The sequence below is a fragment of the Anoplolepis gracilipes genome, chromosome 6 (genome assembly GCF_047496725.1).
Source record: "Anoplolepis gracilipes chromosome 6, ASM4749672v1, whole genome shotgun sequence".
In the NCBI taxonomy this organism is placed as follows: Eukaryota; Metazoa; Arthropoda; class Insecta; order Hymenoptera; family Formicidae; genus Anoplolepis; species Anoplolepis gracilipes.
In genome coordinates, this window is record NC_132975.1 from 14,437,638 (window position 1) to 14,456,408 (window position 18,771).

The following is an 18,771-nucleotide window of genomic DNA, read 5'->3' on the forward strand; positions in this document are numbered from 1 at the left end:
CAATTTTAATCAGTGGAATTAGTAATTTTTTTTTTCTATCTGTTGATGCGCTTAAAACATTTTTCGTATATTTTTTATACAGATTTAATAAAAAATATTTAATCGCGATACATGCTATATCTACTATTTCCGAACCTTCGAGGATTCAAAAAATTACCCGGAGGGGCCGGGGGGGGGGGACAATAGTCACGAAATTAATATATGGAATTAAAAATATTATACCCATATATTTACATACAACCCCCTTGTCCTTCTAGATTGGGCAAATTTTGCACCACGCGCTGTTATGGATCGCGCCACCTGTTACTAACTTCTCCCCTAGAACGTATTAGCCGCCCTGGTGCCGGCCAAGCCGGCCAAACTCTACGTCATATTTTACTCTCCCGGTACGTACTACACGCCTTCTTCCTTCCCGCTCCCTTATTCGCGCTTCCGTATAACTTATCCGGGGGTGTATACCTGAATAATTATCCGTAATTTCGTTTGTTCTTAGCGAAAGCGTCATCGACTGGATTCACAACCAGCTATAATTATCTACGTGTGGACAGCTATAGCAATCTTTGTTAAACTTTTAAAATTGGAGAATAGAATTGTAGGGGTTCAAAATAGAATTAGTACAAATTTATATAGCTGTGATTTTCCAATCTAAATCCATTTTTTATGCACGATATTTTTCTGCAGGAATTGATGTTTTCTTTAGTTTTTAAATTATCAATATATTTTTTCCAATCCTACGTGAATTATCCATCCAGAATAAGCACAAAGGTATAAAATATAAATAAGTCAAAAAAATTAAATGAATTTTCGAAAATATAAAAAATATATTGAACCATATATGAGCTATAAATGAAATCTCATTCACAGAATTGCATAGCTTATCATGCAACAAAAAATAGACTATATACGTTTTTAGATCGTTATGCTGCATGATGCAAAAAGTGAATACTATCACAGTTTTTTATGTTTTGTACAAAGAAGTCTGAGAATATTTTAATTTTAATATTACAAATAATAATATATCTCTTTAGCGACCAGGAATTTTTAAGATTGAATATATAATTTTGAATAAGAAATATATGATATAGATTGATTTTTAATAGCTTAATTTACATGAAAATTTATATTATACTTTCCTACAATACATTTAATATTTAATTAAACCGTTATAAACCTTAACCTTTACAGTAAACTTTTTTTTTTTTAAGAAAACTTTCAACATGTATTTAATTTTGAACGAAATAAAAACTTTCCCAACACACGGGGCATGCCGCAGCTGTAACATGGTAAAGTACGTTAAAATAGCCTTTTTTACAATTTTAATGTCAAGTTTTTCTCAAAACTGTGTGTCGTGATGGAACAATTTGAAGGCTGGAAACGCGTAGTCCGCATTATTAAAAGTACGAAAAATATGATTATTCACTTTATTACTGGATCTGGAAATTGTCATTTCTGTTTCAACTGTGTAATTTTAGCGGTACGCCTGCCGATAAAAGTTTAAAGGACGTGTAACAATAGGTATAGACAATTTCAATGATTCGCGCACATCAAAGTAGGACACTGCTATTTGTCAGAAGCGTATCTGAGCGATTACCACGCCGACAGAAGGTGGTAGAAAGTGGCACGCGAAGTATGCATACTGTGAAGATGCGTTCTCCCTAAAGTAAATAGGATAGGGGTGACAAAGTATGCGCCTCGGCAGACGTGTTTACACACGCGAATGTAATGCAAATATGTAGCCGCCGTCTTTTCTGTAAGATAATACCTAAATGACTTCCAACCCGTTTTACTCGATTGGATACTACGATGTTTGCCGCAAAAATTACAACAACGTTGCATGAACCCCGGGTGCGGTTTTATCTCGCAACATTTATCTCCGTACGCGCGCGCGAAAAGGGCGGGTGTGGAATTAATAATAGTTTTAGCATAGAAAATCGTTAAATTCGCGATTGTCGTTATACCAGCTCGACTTCGCAAATTCCTACACGTCGAAAATCAATACTTTGATATTTGAACAAATAAATTACATTTGTTGGAAATTGTCATCATTCGCGTCATCACGGTTATTACGACGGAATATTATCCAATTTTATAGATATAAATATGGCACGCGCGCGGTAGGTAAAATTCATTTATCATTTTTGCAAGTCACCGATGGAAGGCAGAGAGATTAAAGCTGAGAACGCAATGAGGAAAAAAGCGAGATAGCAGAAGAAAATGAGAGAGAGAGAGAGAGAGAGAGAGAGAGAGAGGAAAAAGAAAAAAATTGCGTTAGAGGGAGAGAGAAAGTAAGGCAGCGACTTTTCACCTTTGATTTATCGCGCTAACTTTTATTTTCCTCGGGAGATATTAAAACCCGTTGTCCTGACCATTTAGCTTCGTCGGGCTGATTGATGATTGAACCAGTTAACGTGACGGCGACGAATCAACTCTCTCATTATGCCCGATTAAATACGAGCGTATGTCTTTGACTCACCTTAAACTTAAAAATATATAACGAAAATTGACTGTGTCATTTGATTGGAATTTAATTCAAAAATTCCTCCTCCATATACAATGGTTTAATCGATAATAATTAAAAATTATAACGAAAGCTTATCATAAATCAAAAATGTTTGCGCGACAATATGTTTGAATTTATCAACAATTTTTTGTGAAGATAAATTAATGTATAAAATATAATAGTAGACGTATTGTAAAAAAAAAAAATTCAAATCGTAATTTTCTTTACTGAAAATTTATACGTTATCCAACATGTACCAATTCGATTTATCGTTGCTAGCTGAGCAAAGAGAACTCATTAAAATCTTAAGACGTCTTAATTAGTCTAACAGCATCATCGCTTTTCATCGGTACGTCACTAACGCTCTGTTTCTCCCTTTCTCACCGACTCATCTTCCTGCCATCCAATTTCTCCTTCTACCATGCGGCTACAATGAGTATACAAGATGTTCAAATATTGTCTAACGTAAATGTTATTCATTGCGCGAATAATTGTTAGCATATCCTAACGTAGTATAAATGACATACAAACGAAAAATCAATAACTCCATTTGCAGAACATTGGATATATATATATATATATATATATATATAAAGCATTCGAGAGAATTGAGAGATTTAGAGAGTAAGAAAAGCGTATTAGAAAAATTGAAAATAATTGCAACGCAGAGACTTTTCGATAAATATCGTTGTTTTAAAGCCGTAAAAATAAAGTTTTAAAAGGCAAAGTCGTAAAGTTTACAATATATAAAATTAGAATGTTCCTTCAAGTACGTCGTTTTTAATTTAAAAATCATTTTTGTGACGAAAATATCGAGGATGTTTAATACAGTTTATTGCTTTCTAAAATTTTTAATCTAACAAATTATATTTTAAAATTTGCTCGAAATATTCGCCAAAGAATATAATATAATATTATTTTTCATTTCCGTTTTCAAGTTTAATTCGCCAAACGTTTTCCCCATAACTTTAATCATTAATTTAGCAAAAAATATCATGTTCTAAATATTTTTCGTAAAGAAATAAATTCTGAAACGGTCCTGAAGAGTCGATAATAAACATTCAGCGATTTCGCGACATTCCGTGTACAACTCGTATCGCGGTTGTACATTTTTTATCACATGTCGTAGCGCGCATCATAATTAAACTACACGCGGTCTGAATTGTAAATCGGTCGTGGTGAACGTGCGGACTGATGCCGCCGATTCCCACCAATCGTCAATGCCGCCATTATTGCGGTCGGACCGCGATCATTAACTAAATCGACGACAGATCGACGTAGGAAATAATTTGCCGTAGGCGTCATCGAATCTCGACGCGGCACGACAAGCAGGAAATTGCCAGCTCTTCGTTGGGTTACGATCGCGTAACCCAATTCCGCGAGAGACAATAGGCCAACGAGGCGCTTTTGTCAGCGGCTGTCGCTACATGTCTGTTGTAATTACTCGTGACGAAATCCCTTATACTAACGTATCGATCCAAGACGCTCGACCGTTTGATCCAATTAACGATAAGGCCGGATATATATACACACACACACACATACATACGCGCGCCCAAGTCGCATTAAATACACCTCACCGGGGGTGCATCTAAGGTCCTTCTCACACAAACGCGGAGTCAAAGTCCTCTTTGATAATTACCGACGTACGATCCGTCACATTAACGCAACGATCCATTAACCTGGCGTTAGCCAAGTGAGTTTCAAGGCGGATGTTGCGACGATCCGCCTTTATATCCCGCGAGATTATCGAACCAGTGATTGTAAGAGAAACCGTTATCCTCCCCTATACGTGACAAAGAGAACGGTTGAGGCGCGTCATATGTGAGATCATTCTCTCTCTCTCTCTCTCTCTCTCTCTCTCTTGACAGATCTGACGACTTTCGTCAGAAAAATCCTTCTACGACGAGTTTCGCGTTTCGTCGAGAGAATTTCTGGATAAATAGACTCCTTGACGATCAAAAGGGCCACGGTATGTTCGGTAACGTAGTTAATAATTCTATCAGGACTGCCTTCGCCTTTGTGTTCGTCGGCACCGTATTTCTAAACGGTGATCTCTCGATAGTAGCCAATGGTGCCTGCCGGAAAGCATTTCCTCGCGAAGCGACGTGGTCGACCATTCGAGGGCGTGGATGCGCGCGGTTAAGGGTAGCTAAAACAGCTCGTAGAGGTACCGAGAGATGGGGGACAGAAAAGGGGAAGAAAGAGAGAGGGAGATACAGAGAGAGAGAGAGAGAGAGAGAGAGAGAGAGAAAGAGACCGAGGAAGGGGAGGTAAGGAATTAGTATGCGGCGACTGTCACGGCGCCATCCCTCGACTGCGGCGCCTTCCTGCACCTTTTGGCCCAACCCTGGACCACCCGGGCTAGACCGTTAATTTTCCATCCCGTGACTCCAATCAATCTTACCGCCGTCAGCGAGTCTCCCTTATGGCGATACCCCGTGGTCCCCCTTCTCTCATTCCTTCGGCTCTCGATACGTTATACCGTCTGCCACCTCGGATTCCAGCCGCTGTCATTTCCGGCTTCCTGATTCCGACGCGCGACTACTAAACGCTCGACGACACTTCGTCGTTTGTCCGAGAGGCACGACACGAGTGTAGTGGCTGCACTTCTAACTTGACTGCCGCGATCAATTGAGGAAATTTCGATTTGACGTGATTAAAAAATTCTCAATAATCACACTGTGTAATCCGCAACGCATCTAATTGCGATTAAAAATGAAAAAGGAAACTAAATTAAAATTCACTTATCAATTTATCGTTTATAAATTTACAATCGTCGATGTCGCGCATAATTTATATTGTTATAGTTTTTTCTGCTACTTTTCGTTATATTTTTAAATTGCATGTTTTAAAAAATACAGAAATGATTTTATATATACACACATATATATATATATATATATATATATTTATATTTATATTTATATTTATGTCGATAAAAATTTAATGCTCCCGCAGTGAAACCTAAATCTTTATATGCATATATGTATGTATATATAAAGATTTAGGTTTCACTAGGCGAGGATTAAATTTTTAAAATTGTTGGATTTTTTTAAATACGCACCAGCTTATCACAATATTCGCTGCATCCAATGTTTGTTATATAACAGTTTTTTAATTCAACAAAAAACGGGAATTGAGTCAACCCAATATGAAGTATTTTATTTTTGTTTATGTGGCTCTCGCAGCAATTATTCCCGTTCAAAATAACCATGAGAGCTGTCTCCCAGTGAAGCATTCTAGATTATTATCGTCCGAGTTTCTCATCCATATTATCTGCTTTCGACACTAGCCTCAGGGCTGTTTCTGTCTCGAGTCAAGATTCGCAACACGTAACGGAATCGGAAAAGTGTAAATGGAACATTGGGTTTAATAAAGCTCGTCAAAACGAGACGGTTAATTTAATTACTAAATGATTATCTCTCCCTTTATTCTAATGATGTATTCTAAATAGTTTGCATTTTTTTTATTATTTCTATCGATATTATATATGTATATCGGAATTTTCAACAATATTAAATTATTTTCACATAACATTTTCCTTCTAACTATGTAAACTCGACAAAGAACTTTACATAACATTCTCACATCTAAACCTATTATTGTTAGATGTATAAAGCTTTCAAAGTGCGAATTAACATCTCTCGTAATATTTAATGTGTTGATAAACGGTTAGAAATTCATCATTCAACATGTCGTTTGGATGACTTCAAAGTTTCGAAAGACAAGCTCGCGAAGAGCTTCTCCTCTTACAAGAGAGAGAGAGAGAGAGAGAGAGAGAGAGAGAGCGAGAGAGAGTCTATGGGAAAGTTGTATTTTACGGTGGGATGAAATCGCGTTGCGTAACGTCTGATGTGAGACTCGGCTATGACAAACCACGAGGACGGATTTGGGATTCCGGCGAATTCACCGAACGAGAACTAACATTGCCTTTCCCTCGACATCGCCTCCACAGATTTTATGGAAATATTTTCTCCTCTTTCGAGGATTTTCTTTTTAACGCGAGTTCTCCGTTTTCTCCCTCTTTACTCGGTACTCTTCTCGAACCCACCCCATTAATCGCATTATCGTATATAAATTTTATATATACATATATACATATATACATTTCCATTCGTCAAACTGTTCGATACCGATTGAGACGACCGGAGTCTCTTAGCCATTTTCGTGACATTTCATCTTCCGCTTATTTACTTGCGTCTCTACCACGATGTTACTGGTAATTGGAAATTTCATCGAATGAATGTTAAAGTGCACTAATTTTTCATGCAAAATCTGCAATATATAACCGCGAATCAGATTTCGACATTAATTATGTATTTGATTTCGCTATTGAAAAACATTGATATTTTATTGATGACAAAACCGGAATATATTAATAAAAAATAGTACGATTGAATGATTGTTCAGTGTACATTTTGCTTAACAAGTGCGCAGATCAAATTATTTAATTCGAATGTTTAATCGAGCTTTTCTGTGACACTTCGACTACTTCAAGCATCGAGCGAGCTCGTACAAGTATCGCTATAATACTATATTATTTTATTATTTTACAAGAAATATTAGGAGAAATTAGTGGCAGAAACTTTTGACGTGGGTGATTTATCTTCTTACCAAACCGAATATTATTGTTTGTTTCTTCGTTCTCCTGCACCGCGTCTTCTTCATACTTTCGCGAAGAGAACACAAGAAGAGGGGACACGTTAGACTCCCGTCGGCAAAGAGAGAGAGAGAGAGAGAGAGAGAGAGAGAGAGAGAGAGAGAGAGAGAAGAGATGAAGAGGAACAAAGTTACGGCGCATCAGTTTGTTTAAGAGACAGAGAAGCCGGTAGGGGGTGCAGCCGCCCGGCGGCGACGTTACTGGCCGTTTGAGGAACGACTTTCGGAATCGACTTTCCTTGCCGGAGCGACGAGAAGTTTGGCAATTTCCTTGGGCTAATCTGCTGGTCGGTCAGCATTGAGATGCTGCGGGGGTTACTATCGCAAGGAGACCGGACGGGGGAAGGAAAAAGGCAGGGAAAGAGAAGGAAAGAGAGGGAAGAGGCACACTGGGTTGATCCATCGACCACGAACGCCGGGTGGTCCCATGAATTATACAAGCGACTCTCCATCGCTCTCTCATTCGGCATCTCTTTCTCAGAGATATCCCCCGCGGGGCTGACGAGAGGAAGGGGCGAAGCGTAACTCTCCTTCCCTTCGGGAGGACGGAAGAGATGTGCGTGCCAGGGTGAGATTCGAACTTATACGTTGCCACCCGGCTGCCTTGACGTGGCAACGAGTGACCGTCCAATAAAGGATGACAATTAAAGCTGACACAGACGACGACACTTTTTCTTTCATTACCCCTAGCGCGTCCGGCGTTGGCGGGACACGACTGATAACTGTAGACGGAATCCTTAGATTGATGAGTTTTAGTTTGGAACGGCTTTCATAGGTATTAACTGCTTGCTTTGCGTGGCTCGCCGCAATAGAATGCGAGTCCTTGTTTTTTTTTTTTTTTTTTTCTTTCATTCTTGCGATCTCTATTTTTTCCCCATCTTCTCTGCTTTACTATTAGTGACGTAATATCGTGTTAGCGCGACATATATTTAACATTGTCTTGATTCACAAATACCATGTTCTTAGTAACTTATTAACGTTAATAAATTAATAAAATAAATCTTTTTCTCTCTTGCCATTATCTTGAATTATATAAAATTATATGAGTTTGCTGTTACTGTTAGCGATAAAAACTGAATTTTTTTTTTTCAACAATATAGAATCAAGTTATAAACTCAGATATATTACATTTGACAGAGCACGAAATATATTCTTACAATTAAATTTTTAATTAATGCATATTTTTTGAACGTAGAGAAACAAATTTTAACATTTTTAAAATACCGTAAAAATTAATTAGTAAATTTTATTATATATTAACCCTGATAATAATTTTACTAGTTTTATCAATGGTTTAAACGTGAAAAACAGTTTGTAGAGAAAAATCTTTTACCTTTCAATCATTTTAATAAAAATATTGTACGCGTATGTGTTCCAATTATTTATATTGTAAAGTATAACAGATGTAAAAAATATATAACGTGTCTAGATAACAGAATCAATAATGGCTTAATGAAAAGAAAGGTATACGCGAAGCAACTAGTTATTTAATTTGAATTAGATATATATATATCGATATGTTCGTGCAAAAAGCAGTTTTGTTGTTATTTCCTGAAGATATTCCTCCCACCGATATTTTTCCCGCTGACCTATTTCCGTGGTTTTGCGTGGCGGTAAATCCGGGACAATCTCTCATAAAAAGTAGTTGTCGTTCGCTCTCCCGCGCTTCTAATACATACGCAAATATGTATGTACGCATATTGTTCGCGCGAAAACGAGACATTTAACGAATTTACCTTTCAGGAGTTAACGAAGCAGCGTCCGCTACTCCGCAATTAATTCAACCGTGCGGTCATTAAAAATACACCATGCGAATTTTCACGGTAAAGAGACAAAATGTGTTGGAAAACGGTAATTCTCTCTCTCTCTCTCTCTCTCTCTCTCTCTCTCTCTCTTTCTCTTCGTTCTTGCGTAGCATCGAGGCGTAAAGTTAATTTCCCTTCGTCGACGTTCTAAGATTTTCTCACTTTCGGAAATATAGCTACAGAGTTGCTATGAATATTCATGATTACACCAAGAATGTGGAAAATCGTTCGAAGGGCACTAATAGATTTCGTGACTTAGTTTTACAAGCAAAATGTGCGAGTCTCTAATCCCCGATTTTTTTTGGTGTGTATGAATAGCGATATACGTATCCGTATTGATAGAATTTGAAAAAAATATATGCGTAATCTTTTCCATTCGTATAAAGCATACGACGAATTTAGTTAACAAGGTTCCTCGTTCATAATTATTTCTAGCATGCGTGAAAAAATGCGCCCATTAAAAATAGACTCTCAATTTTCGGAGAGTATCACATACTGTAACAGCGCGCAATTATGTAACATTAGTGCGTTATGATAATGTACGATTATTTTTCTGACATAATTTCGTGTAAATGAAGTTATTTAGGTTACATAATATATATATTACATCATTAAACGCGAAACGTTTTTTTGCAATGGTATTATTGCACAGTTTAATACAAAATAATTATTTTAACACGAGAAAAAAGTAATTATTTTTTCAAATTTTTTAATGATGCCGAATAAAAAATGTACTTTTTACAATTGTAACTTGAAATTTCTTAAAATTATAACGATAGAATTTTGATAGAATTTTTTTGAAACTAAAACTGCATTAAAGGTCAAAAACATAAAAAATAATTATTTTCTTAAAAGTTTTAATGTTTTGAAAAATTTTCATTATATATTTTGTTATCGTAAAAATACAATCTGTAGTCTCTATTAATTATTAACAATACTACACGAAGCGATAAATCATCTTCTTATAGAAAGAAAAAAAGGAGAAAGGCACAGATAACAATGCTGACGATAGAAGAATATCGACAAAGTTGCAATACTATGATGTTGCCGTAGAGAGCGAAGCAGTTTCGTACCTAGGTATAGCAAACGAGAGTGTAAAATTGCTCGTCCATTGCATCATAAATAATTTATTGAATCGGGGGTTACTAAGAATCGCGACTCAACGAGAAGGACAAAAGTTTCGAACCCTGAGGCTTTCTACGTTAAAGTTTCGGCCATGCGGCACCGAACTCATGCCTCGAAGGTAGACAGCGGGTCTCCATACAACCTGGTACAAAATTTTTACGCCTCCGTGCGCTGACGAAGTTATAGAAAGGTGTGCTATCAGTGGGAAGGGCGTCCCGTTTTGTGTCTACCGAGTTTGCGGAAGTATGATCAATTCATAATTAAAGCGGCCGGAGTAATGGAGGAACTTGGCGATATCGCGCCGTTCAAAAGTGTCCACTGACGACAGTAGTTATGTTTGCTTGCTTCTCGAAATAAAAAATTCATCGGCGTGAATTTCTCGACGTGAAATCTCACGCGATTTTCCACTGTAAATTATACCACAAGTCCCATTTCGGGAAAGAATTGCAGTTTTAAAGTAGCCGGAGAAAAAAATTTCTTGTACGAACTAAATTTGCCACCAATTATTTAGTTGAGCTGAAAGAAGGTTCAGTTTTAGTTTAACTATAGTTTTTTTTTTTTTTTTTTTTTTTTTTTAAGACAATTAAATAGTTGTTGAATTTAGCGGAACAAAATAATTGTTGACAAATTTAATCCGTACAACGAATTTTTTTCTCAGTTTATAAATTCATATTTTACGTTATTATTATATTTTTATTATTTCTTGTTTTTATGAAAAAATAATTAAAAATCCATTAAAAAACTAAACTGTGTTTACTTTGTTATGTGTTTCGAAATTTACGGCAAATTAAAAAAATGTCAAAATATTTTCATTCTTCTTTTCACGAATTTGTTCTTGCATAAGTGAGAAATGATAACGCAAATTAACTTTGTATCTTACTAAAACTAATTTTATAAAAGACTGTTTAATTATGATAATATTATAACCAACGGCAACAAAGGGAAGTACATCCCTTAATATTGTAATATTCGCGAAATTATTCAAAAGACACATAACAAAGTAAACATATATATACATATATATGTATATACACGAGGTGCTATAATTTAGTGAAAAATACTCGGAATGAATATATCTTGACGGCATCTCTCTCACGGATAAGTTAAGAATATAACCTCGTTAGATACTATTTGCGGAAAAATTCGGCGAGAAAATGCTGGCCGCGGCAACGTTTCAAAATCTAAACGAGATTCTCGCTGAAATTCGTTCCTCCGTGTAACTCCGACGGTGAAATTGCTAAGTGCCGCTGCGTTACCGGCGTCCGGAATGCATGTGCAGAAAGAGTTTCACAACAAATTTATCAAAGTCACGCCGGGCTACGGCTTCGTTTGCATCTTACGGTGAAGAATTCGTTAGTGAAATTCTCAAATCCAAATGAAAAGCTCGTACAACTTTGCGTGGTGCGATACCGCGACCGCGAAAGTTCTCAAAGTCCGACAACTCGGTATGGATTTGCGGGAGGAATTTGAGACACAAGTTTTCCGTTTGCAAGAATTTCATTAAGACCTTGTTAAGCGTTAAGGGATTTTTACGGTCGAAAGTCACATTGTAATCGTCTCGCGAGATACAATTTTCAGTATCAAAAATCTTGGAAATATAAAAATGCGATTTTTAAAGATGTAACACGCTTGGGTTAGGTTGCTAGAGCGACAAAGTTTGCCAAAAAATAACAAATATAACAAAGAGTTTGAATTTATATTAATTGGCTCTTAAATATCGGATGAAATATAGGCGTCGTTACGTTTATATCACTGCCTCGTTTTCCAAGACAAACTCTAATATTCAATGCATAAGCAAATATGTCCGAAAACTAAGGGGGCCAAAAATGACGTTATGAAGGTCGACAAAGTAGCCGCGTAACGGTCGTTTATTAAATCCGCATCTTAGCAGCGACATTTAGAGCGGTTGAATCGGCGCGCGGTGAAACGGGGGTGGACGTTGCATTATGTATACGATGCTCAGTCTGAGGAAATCACGGGGCCGACGGGGAGGATGGGGGAGCCGAATGAATACGATATTGTTACTATCCGAGCGACCACCGTAAGTTTCGCCTCGTTCTTCCGTCACTCTTCGCATACTAAGCCCGCGTTTCAACGCCGCTACAAATAGCAGTTTGACTCGACTATGGAATAAATTAGCCGGGGAATTCGAGCTTGCTCGCGAGAGGACGAGAGAGAGAGGGGGGGAGAAAGAGAGAGAGAGAGAGAGAGAGAGAGAGAGAGGGTGGGAGGGAGATGGAGGGAGGAAGCGCGCGGAACGATGGAAAAAAGGGGCCTCGAGAGGGTAAGATGAGGTAAGACACGAGTATCAAGTACGCTCGGATATCAAGAAACAGGGGTACTTTGCCCCTTAGGCGGTCTTTAATAATAAATTCATATCTCGGCGTCCCTTGCCTGTCTCCCCTATTCTTTACTGCCGCCAGACGAGCCCCGCGACTAGAATCGTCCTCGCACTTGGCGCGGGGGGACGACCACCTCCGGGAAAAAGGGACGTCCTGCCCGGTGTCTCCTTCAGTCAGTCTACAAATCTCTTTTTTATGTCGCTTAATAAAACTCGCCCGACATATCTCTAACTACGGCCACTTAATTTCGACCCTTTTCGCTTTCCCAGAAACGCGACGGACTTCTCGGCTACTGCACTCTTTCCCGTCGACGTTGTTGCCGACTGTACACTGTACGAAGTAGGTTTGTTTGTTTCTCTCCTCTCTGGACCGTCCCGTCCTGTTCGATGCCTTTGGTCGGACTTTCCGAAGTTATTTCTCCATTTCCCCTTTGGAGAAGCTCCGAGAAATTCGAATTCCTTTCTGGTCTGGCTTCTTCTTCATGTTCCCATCCTCTCGCTTGTAGACGGAACAATGGAATGGTCACAGTCGATTCCAAATCGACGACTTTAAATGAACGGAAAAGTGCACACGCTCCCCCTTGTTTATTTCTCTCTCCGTATGAGATAAAAATATTAATTTTTTCGTTGGTTTAAAAATTTTATCATACGCCACTTTATTAGAAATATATTCTGTTGTAAGGTTTTATTATTAAAAAAAATTGATTTAAAATATTTTTGTCATATTTACGAAATCATTGTAATATATATATATATATGGGTTATACATATATTAACATAAACATTACGGATAAACAGGAAATGCGTCACAAGAAACAAAATAAATACAAGTCAATTTCGCTGCTACTAAGCGTCTACAATAATTAGCAATTACGCGTCTCTGGGCGGAATATATAACGATGCTTGTACACAACTCCGCAACACATTTGATTATGGGGCATGACTCTTAGCGCGCGGTTAATCCTGCATCCCTTTTGGGGATACCAATAATTCAGCATTAGCACCACGTCACGCCGATAGCCCGACGAATATAGGATTTCGTCGGGGAAATGCTTTTCTCAATAATCCACCATCGTCGTGATGTATTGTAGCTGCTTTTAATTTTGTTGCGATAAACAAGAAAATTTTGGAAAAATTGTCAAAATACAAATCAAGTATCAGCGACATTAAAAAAATTAAAACTAAATTTTATAAATATATATATATATATATATATATATATATATATATATATATATTCTTTTCTTTCTTTTTTAAACTAACAAATTAAATAATTTTGATAAATTACATCCGCATTATTACAATTGCTTTACCGATGTCTCTCGGATATTCGATTTCAGCTTTCTCTCTTCATCCTCGTTTACGCCTTCGGCACTTACCCTCACTCGCGAAAACACGGTTAATTACGATCGCGCGCACACTAATCAGTAGAACACGACGGCCGTGTGGCACTTTGCACAACACTCGTGAATCGTTAATCGTACACGACGTGAACCTCATTATATTGTGATAGAGGAAACAACGCGAAATTATGGTCGTACGAAAGGGAAATTCTGCTCACAATTAGCGATCAAAATTGCGCGACAAAAATCACGCGTCACTTGTCGTAGCTACGTATTAATATTTGACAAATAATGTGCGTTTTATTTTTAAAACAATACTACAGCTGATTATCGATCACTGTTGTCATAATTATAATGTAATCGCTTTTGGCATCTTCCGATACTTTTCTCGAAAATTTATATAATGACACATGAGACGGTTCGTGCTATCAACGTGCTATCGTTCGAGTTACGCTACACCGAGTGACAGCAAGGCCACGGCATGTAAACAATAGCCCGCTATACGCCGCAAAGACAAGCGTTGAATATTATATTACAATTAATTTGTTCCATCATGAAATATTTACCATTAAATATTTAACGTGCTATTAAATAAAAGCATGTGGATTATTTCTTGAATTTGAAATTGATCATTATTGCACGATATTGAGAGATGTATTATGGCTTTTTCGTTAATAAGCATGTTATAAAAAAATCGGTGTTCTTTGTTTATACACGAGATTTCTTTATATTTCTCACGATACATTTACGTGAAAGAAGAATCGAAGCGCCAAGGAATAAATTATTATTTTCTTATGATATATATTTATTTTCTTAAATGAGCGATAATTATTTCATTATATGTTTAAAATCGCATTGAAATTGATTCTTTGAATTTTTATCGATTTAAATACATATATTTTGTTCGTTATTTCATTGAAAATGCAAAGTAATAGGTATACGATTGAAGGATTCAAATAATGCAAGAGGCCGTGATATACTATAATCTTATTTATATTGATAGTTAAGTTGAAAGATCCAAGAAGCAAAAATTATTTCGCATTTAATTTGTATTACATCAAATATTTCACAGTACATGAACCATGAATTAAATGTCAATGTTTTCCGCTTTCTCACAGCATATATATTTATACGCGATCACCTTGTCATTCGCGCGGTGAGGCTCGAGCAGGCAGATAATGGATTGATAAGCTCCGTGTGTCGTTCATTGATTTATAAGACGCGATCGTGAAAAATATCGGGCAGACGTCAAACTCAATCATTCGTTACGATTATTAAAATTAGCGATAATCAGCCTTCGCGATTAAGTAATTCTCCTGACAAACAATGCGTAGAAATATTTCGATAATAGCTATCTTTATCAAAGCGTGTATATTTCACACAATATTCGGAATAAGAATCGAAGTGATAGAAAATGAGACCTGCAAATTGTTTTATTGCAATATTCATAAAACAATCATTGTTCTAAAACCGGAATATACTAGTTGTCAGATATGTGCGTGATTTTAGTCACATGATTTTCTGAAGGAATTGTAATTTTCGTACGATCATGGTTTTCACATTGCTTTATCGCAATACAAGCTTTGCGTCGTGTATGATTAATTATTTAGCGTTAGTTTCTCGCGGCGTATATGTTGTTTATACGCGGTCACCTTGTCGTCATTCGTATGCTAAAGCTCGAACAGGTAGGTAGCAAATTGAGACGCTCCGTGTGTCGTTCATTGATTACAAAACGCGATCGTGAAAAGTATCAGGTAGACGTCAAATCCGTTACGATTATTATAATTAACAATAATCAACTCGAAAGTGTTACGCAAAGTATCGTGTTCTGCTGATCAACGCACGCGATCGTAATTAACCGAATGATTTCGCGAGTGAGTGTTATGAAAGGGTAATAGTAAAGGACCAACAAAAGAGAAAGAAGAGACCTAACCCAGGGTGGCATCGAACATTGGCGGAGCAACACCTAGGGTGAGCGTAATTTATATAACTTTTATTTATTTTATTATCTCTTTTATTTGTAAAATTAATTATTTGTTTATCTCTGCGGTAATGGTGGGTTTTAAATTATTGCATAACATAATGCATATATTAATTTTCCTTTCGAAATATCTTTAAAATTTATAACAAAATATTTAAATGAAAATTAATATATGTATATTTACATAGATACATGAGAAATAATCCAATATTATATTTATGATTTATATTTACTTAAATTATTCATGTAATATTTAATCCTCATTTGTATATTTGTTATATTTTATAAAAGTGTACACATGTATCTAAAAAAAGTCTCTTTTTGTAAATTATAGAATTTTTTTAAAAAATAAAAAATTTTTTTCCGTACAAAAATTATTTTTAAAAATGTTAACTACTAACTGTATATTGGACATATCTTTTGCTTTATTAATTTGATTATATTTATATTTTACAGATTGCAACATTGATCAACTCCGTTACTGCGCATCGAATCGGTGAGTCTTTATTTTATAATCGTCAAATAACAAATTTATAAGAATTATATATCTTATATATATAATACAATATATGCGTAGTTTTCGAAGGAATTAATCACAATCTCGATAAACTATATTTAGTTAGAGAGGAATATTAAAAAATAATACATAGAATTTATTATGTAAAATTATTTTTGGAAATATCAATTTTTCACATAACTTTTTCATGTATATAAATAATCTATACAAAAATGTTTAATTTATTAAATATTTACGCGTACAAAAATCAATAGAAAAATTGACAATAAAATATCTTTACCGTATCAATTATTTACATCATTGCATTTACTGGACAATTGTTTTCATTCTCGTTGTTTTTTAAACAACCCAGACAAATTTACTTTCGCCATCTTTCTTTCCTTATTGATAGTCTTTTATGCTAAATGCCAGCTTCATTTGAATGTTGCTAATGCGAAAAACCGGTCCGTACTAATGGAGTGATCTCGTCCCCACATTCATTTTCGTAAGCGCCATTGATTCTATTTGCTTTTCACATATCGTGATTTTCATACTCTTTTTTTTTTCATGAATTGCATTCATATTTCCAGGATATTTTATCATAACTTGAGATTCATTATTGCATACAATATTTATCTTCCAATTTATTAAAAATATGTATCGTACTAAAATAATGATATTGGAACTACTTATATTTAATCAGCCGCATTAAACTGTAGTCAACTAATACGTTGCGATTTAATTCGAGAGAAGTGCTACCTACGAATCGTGATCTGTTGGCAAATATTAGGCGGAGGTAATTAACGTAGGTATATTTGTCTAGGAGGAAGAGATCGCGAGTAACGGGCGTGCAGAATTAACCGTGTCAAACTGTGCCGCCCAAACGCGTCGCCCGAAGAAACAAACCGCGGGGTGTATCCATCAAGGGGTGTGCCGTAGAAATTACGTAGTTCGTTGAGAACCGTCTTCACCGTACTTTGTAAACAAGTGGGAAATGACAGCCGCGCGGCATAAACGCGCCAAACAGCTCGCGACGCGAACCGTCATTACCTTAGTAAACGGTATACCGCGAGATGGTATGGCTCGGGGCAACACGGAAGTAAAACGAGACACTTACTGTACAGACGAATCGTTCCGTCGGTTTCTCCACGTGGGTTCTTGGCGATGCACTTGTAGCTACCGTAGTCGTCTTTCTAAAAGTAAACGAATGAACAAGTTACTCTAAAAGGCGAAAAGATTTTAATCCTCAAAGATTACATACAGGATCGTTTTCACACTATCGATACTTCGATAATAAAAAGGCCTTAATTAATAAAAAAGGATATTAAATTTTTTGTTAACTTTTTTGTCGTTGTACATAATCACATTCCTGCAGATATCAAGGATTTTAGATTTTTTTTTTTTCAAGTACTCTGAGACAGTTGAAACTGTGACAGGACATTGTGACTCATATGTGATAAAGAAAAAAATTATGTGACAAGAGTTAATGAAATAATTATATAATATACAAGACATATCTTTCATAATTAATTAACTAAAATTAATTTTATTACTTAAATAAAATTTTAAAAGACACTTTTCAGAGATACTTTTATTTTTCTTGCAATTATAAATTTATCTTAATCAAGAAAATTCAATTTTATAATTAATGAAATACATATGTATATAATCAATCTATCATTTTACATGCCAATTAAAATAGCCATTATGTTGCATTTTCTGCAACATTAATATATAATATTATCATTGTTAAGTAATGATAAATTTTTTCTTTTTTTTTTTTTATTTTGCACACGTATATAGTTTAAACGAGTACTTTATTACTCTCATCTATCGCACGCGCGCTCATCGTCAACGCGTCACGATCGTGATTTACGATATGGTGCCATTATCCAGTCGTGAATTTTAACGCGGTGTACATGATTAAGCCACGCGCTTTTTTATAGCGATTACGTTGCGTTTCGCTATTATCATCCTGCGATTCTAATTTATTAAACACTCTTGAAAATTTACAACGCTCAATTTTTCGCCCAATATATCGACAGAACAAAAAGCCTATTAAGGTATATATATTATCATTGTACCATATTATTAATAATAACTTTCTGTTTGACAGGGGGTAGAAAAATCGGTTTCTTTGCGCGAATTATTTCTATTTAGTCATTTATGAAAAAATTTGAATAAATTAGGTAAGACAGAATGAAACTGACAAAAGTGCCTAGTGATGCATTCACTTACCTGTATGTTGGATATTATGAGCGTCATATGCGTCTTGTAGGAGGGCTTGTCAGGCGTCGACGTAGCCTTATATTTACTGCTCTCGTGAATCATTAGACCGTCCTCCCTCGCCCAGTAATTCAAAGAAGTCGGATGAGCCTCGGTATAGCATTCCAGCGTAACGGAGTAGCCCAAGGGCGCGCCGACCAATTGATGCGGTATCCATAGCATGGGGGGGACTGCAACGGCAGAAGTGATTGATTGGCTCATAAATGTTCCAATTACTAACAATACACGATGG

At 36.2% G+C, this 18,771-nt stretch overlaps 1 protein-coding gene and 1 long non-coding RNA gene across 4 annotated transcripts in view; one reads left to right on the plus strand and one right to left on the minus strand.

The window, feature by feature from the left end:
* Positions 1–18,771, plus strand: part of LOC140666541 (uncharacterized) — a 180,828-nt gene that overhangs the window by 35,241 nt on the left and 126,816 nt on the right. For both annotated transcript variants that reach the window (XR_012046777.1, XR_012046778.1), the window contains 2 exons: positions 13,774–15,747; positions 16,214–16,253. This is a non-coding gene — a long non-coding RNA (uncharacterized lncRNA). The remainder of the gene's footprint in view (positions 1–13,773; positions 15,748–16,213; positions 16,254–18,771) is intronic.
* The window catches only part of LOC140666535 (lachesin), a 177,405-nt gene that overhangs the window by 12,013 nt on the left and 146,621 nt on the right, over positions 1–18,771 (minus strand). For both annotated transcript variants that reach the window (XM_072893810.1, XM_072893809.1), the window contains exons 6-7: positions 18,492–18,709; positions 17,371–17,446 (exon numbers count right to left, since the gene is read on the minus strand). In XM_072893810.1, coding sequence (XP_072749911.1) covers positions 17,371–17,446; positions 18,492–18,709 — 294 coding nt within the window. The remainder of the gene's footprint in view (positions 1–17,370; positions 17,447–18,491; positions 18,710–18,771) is intronic.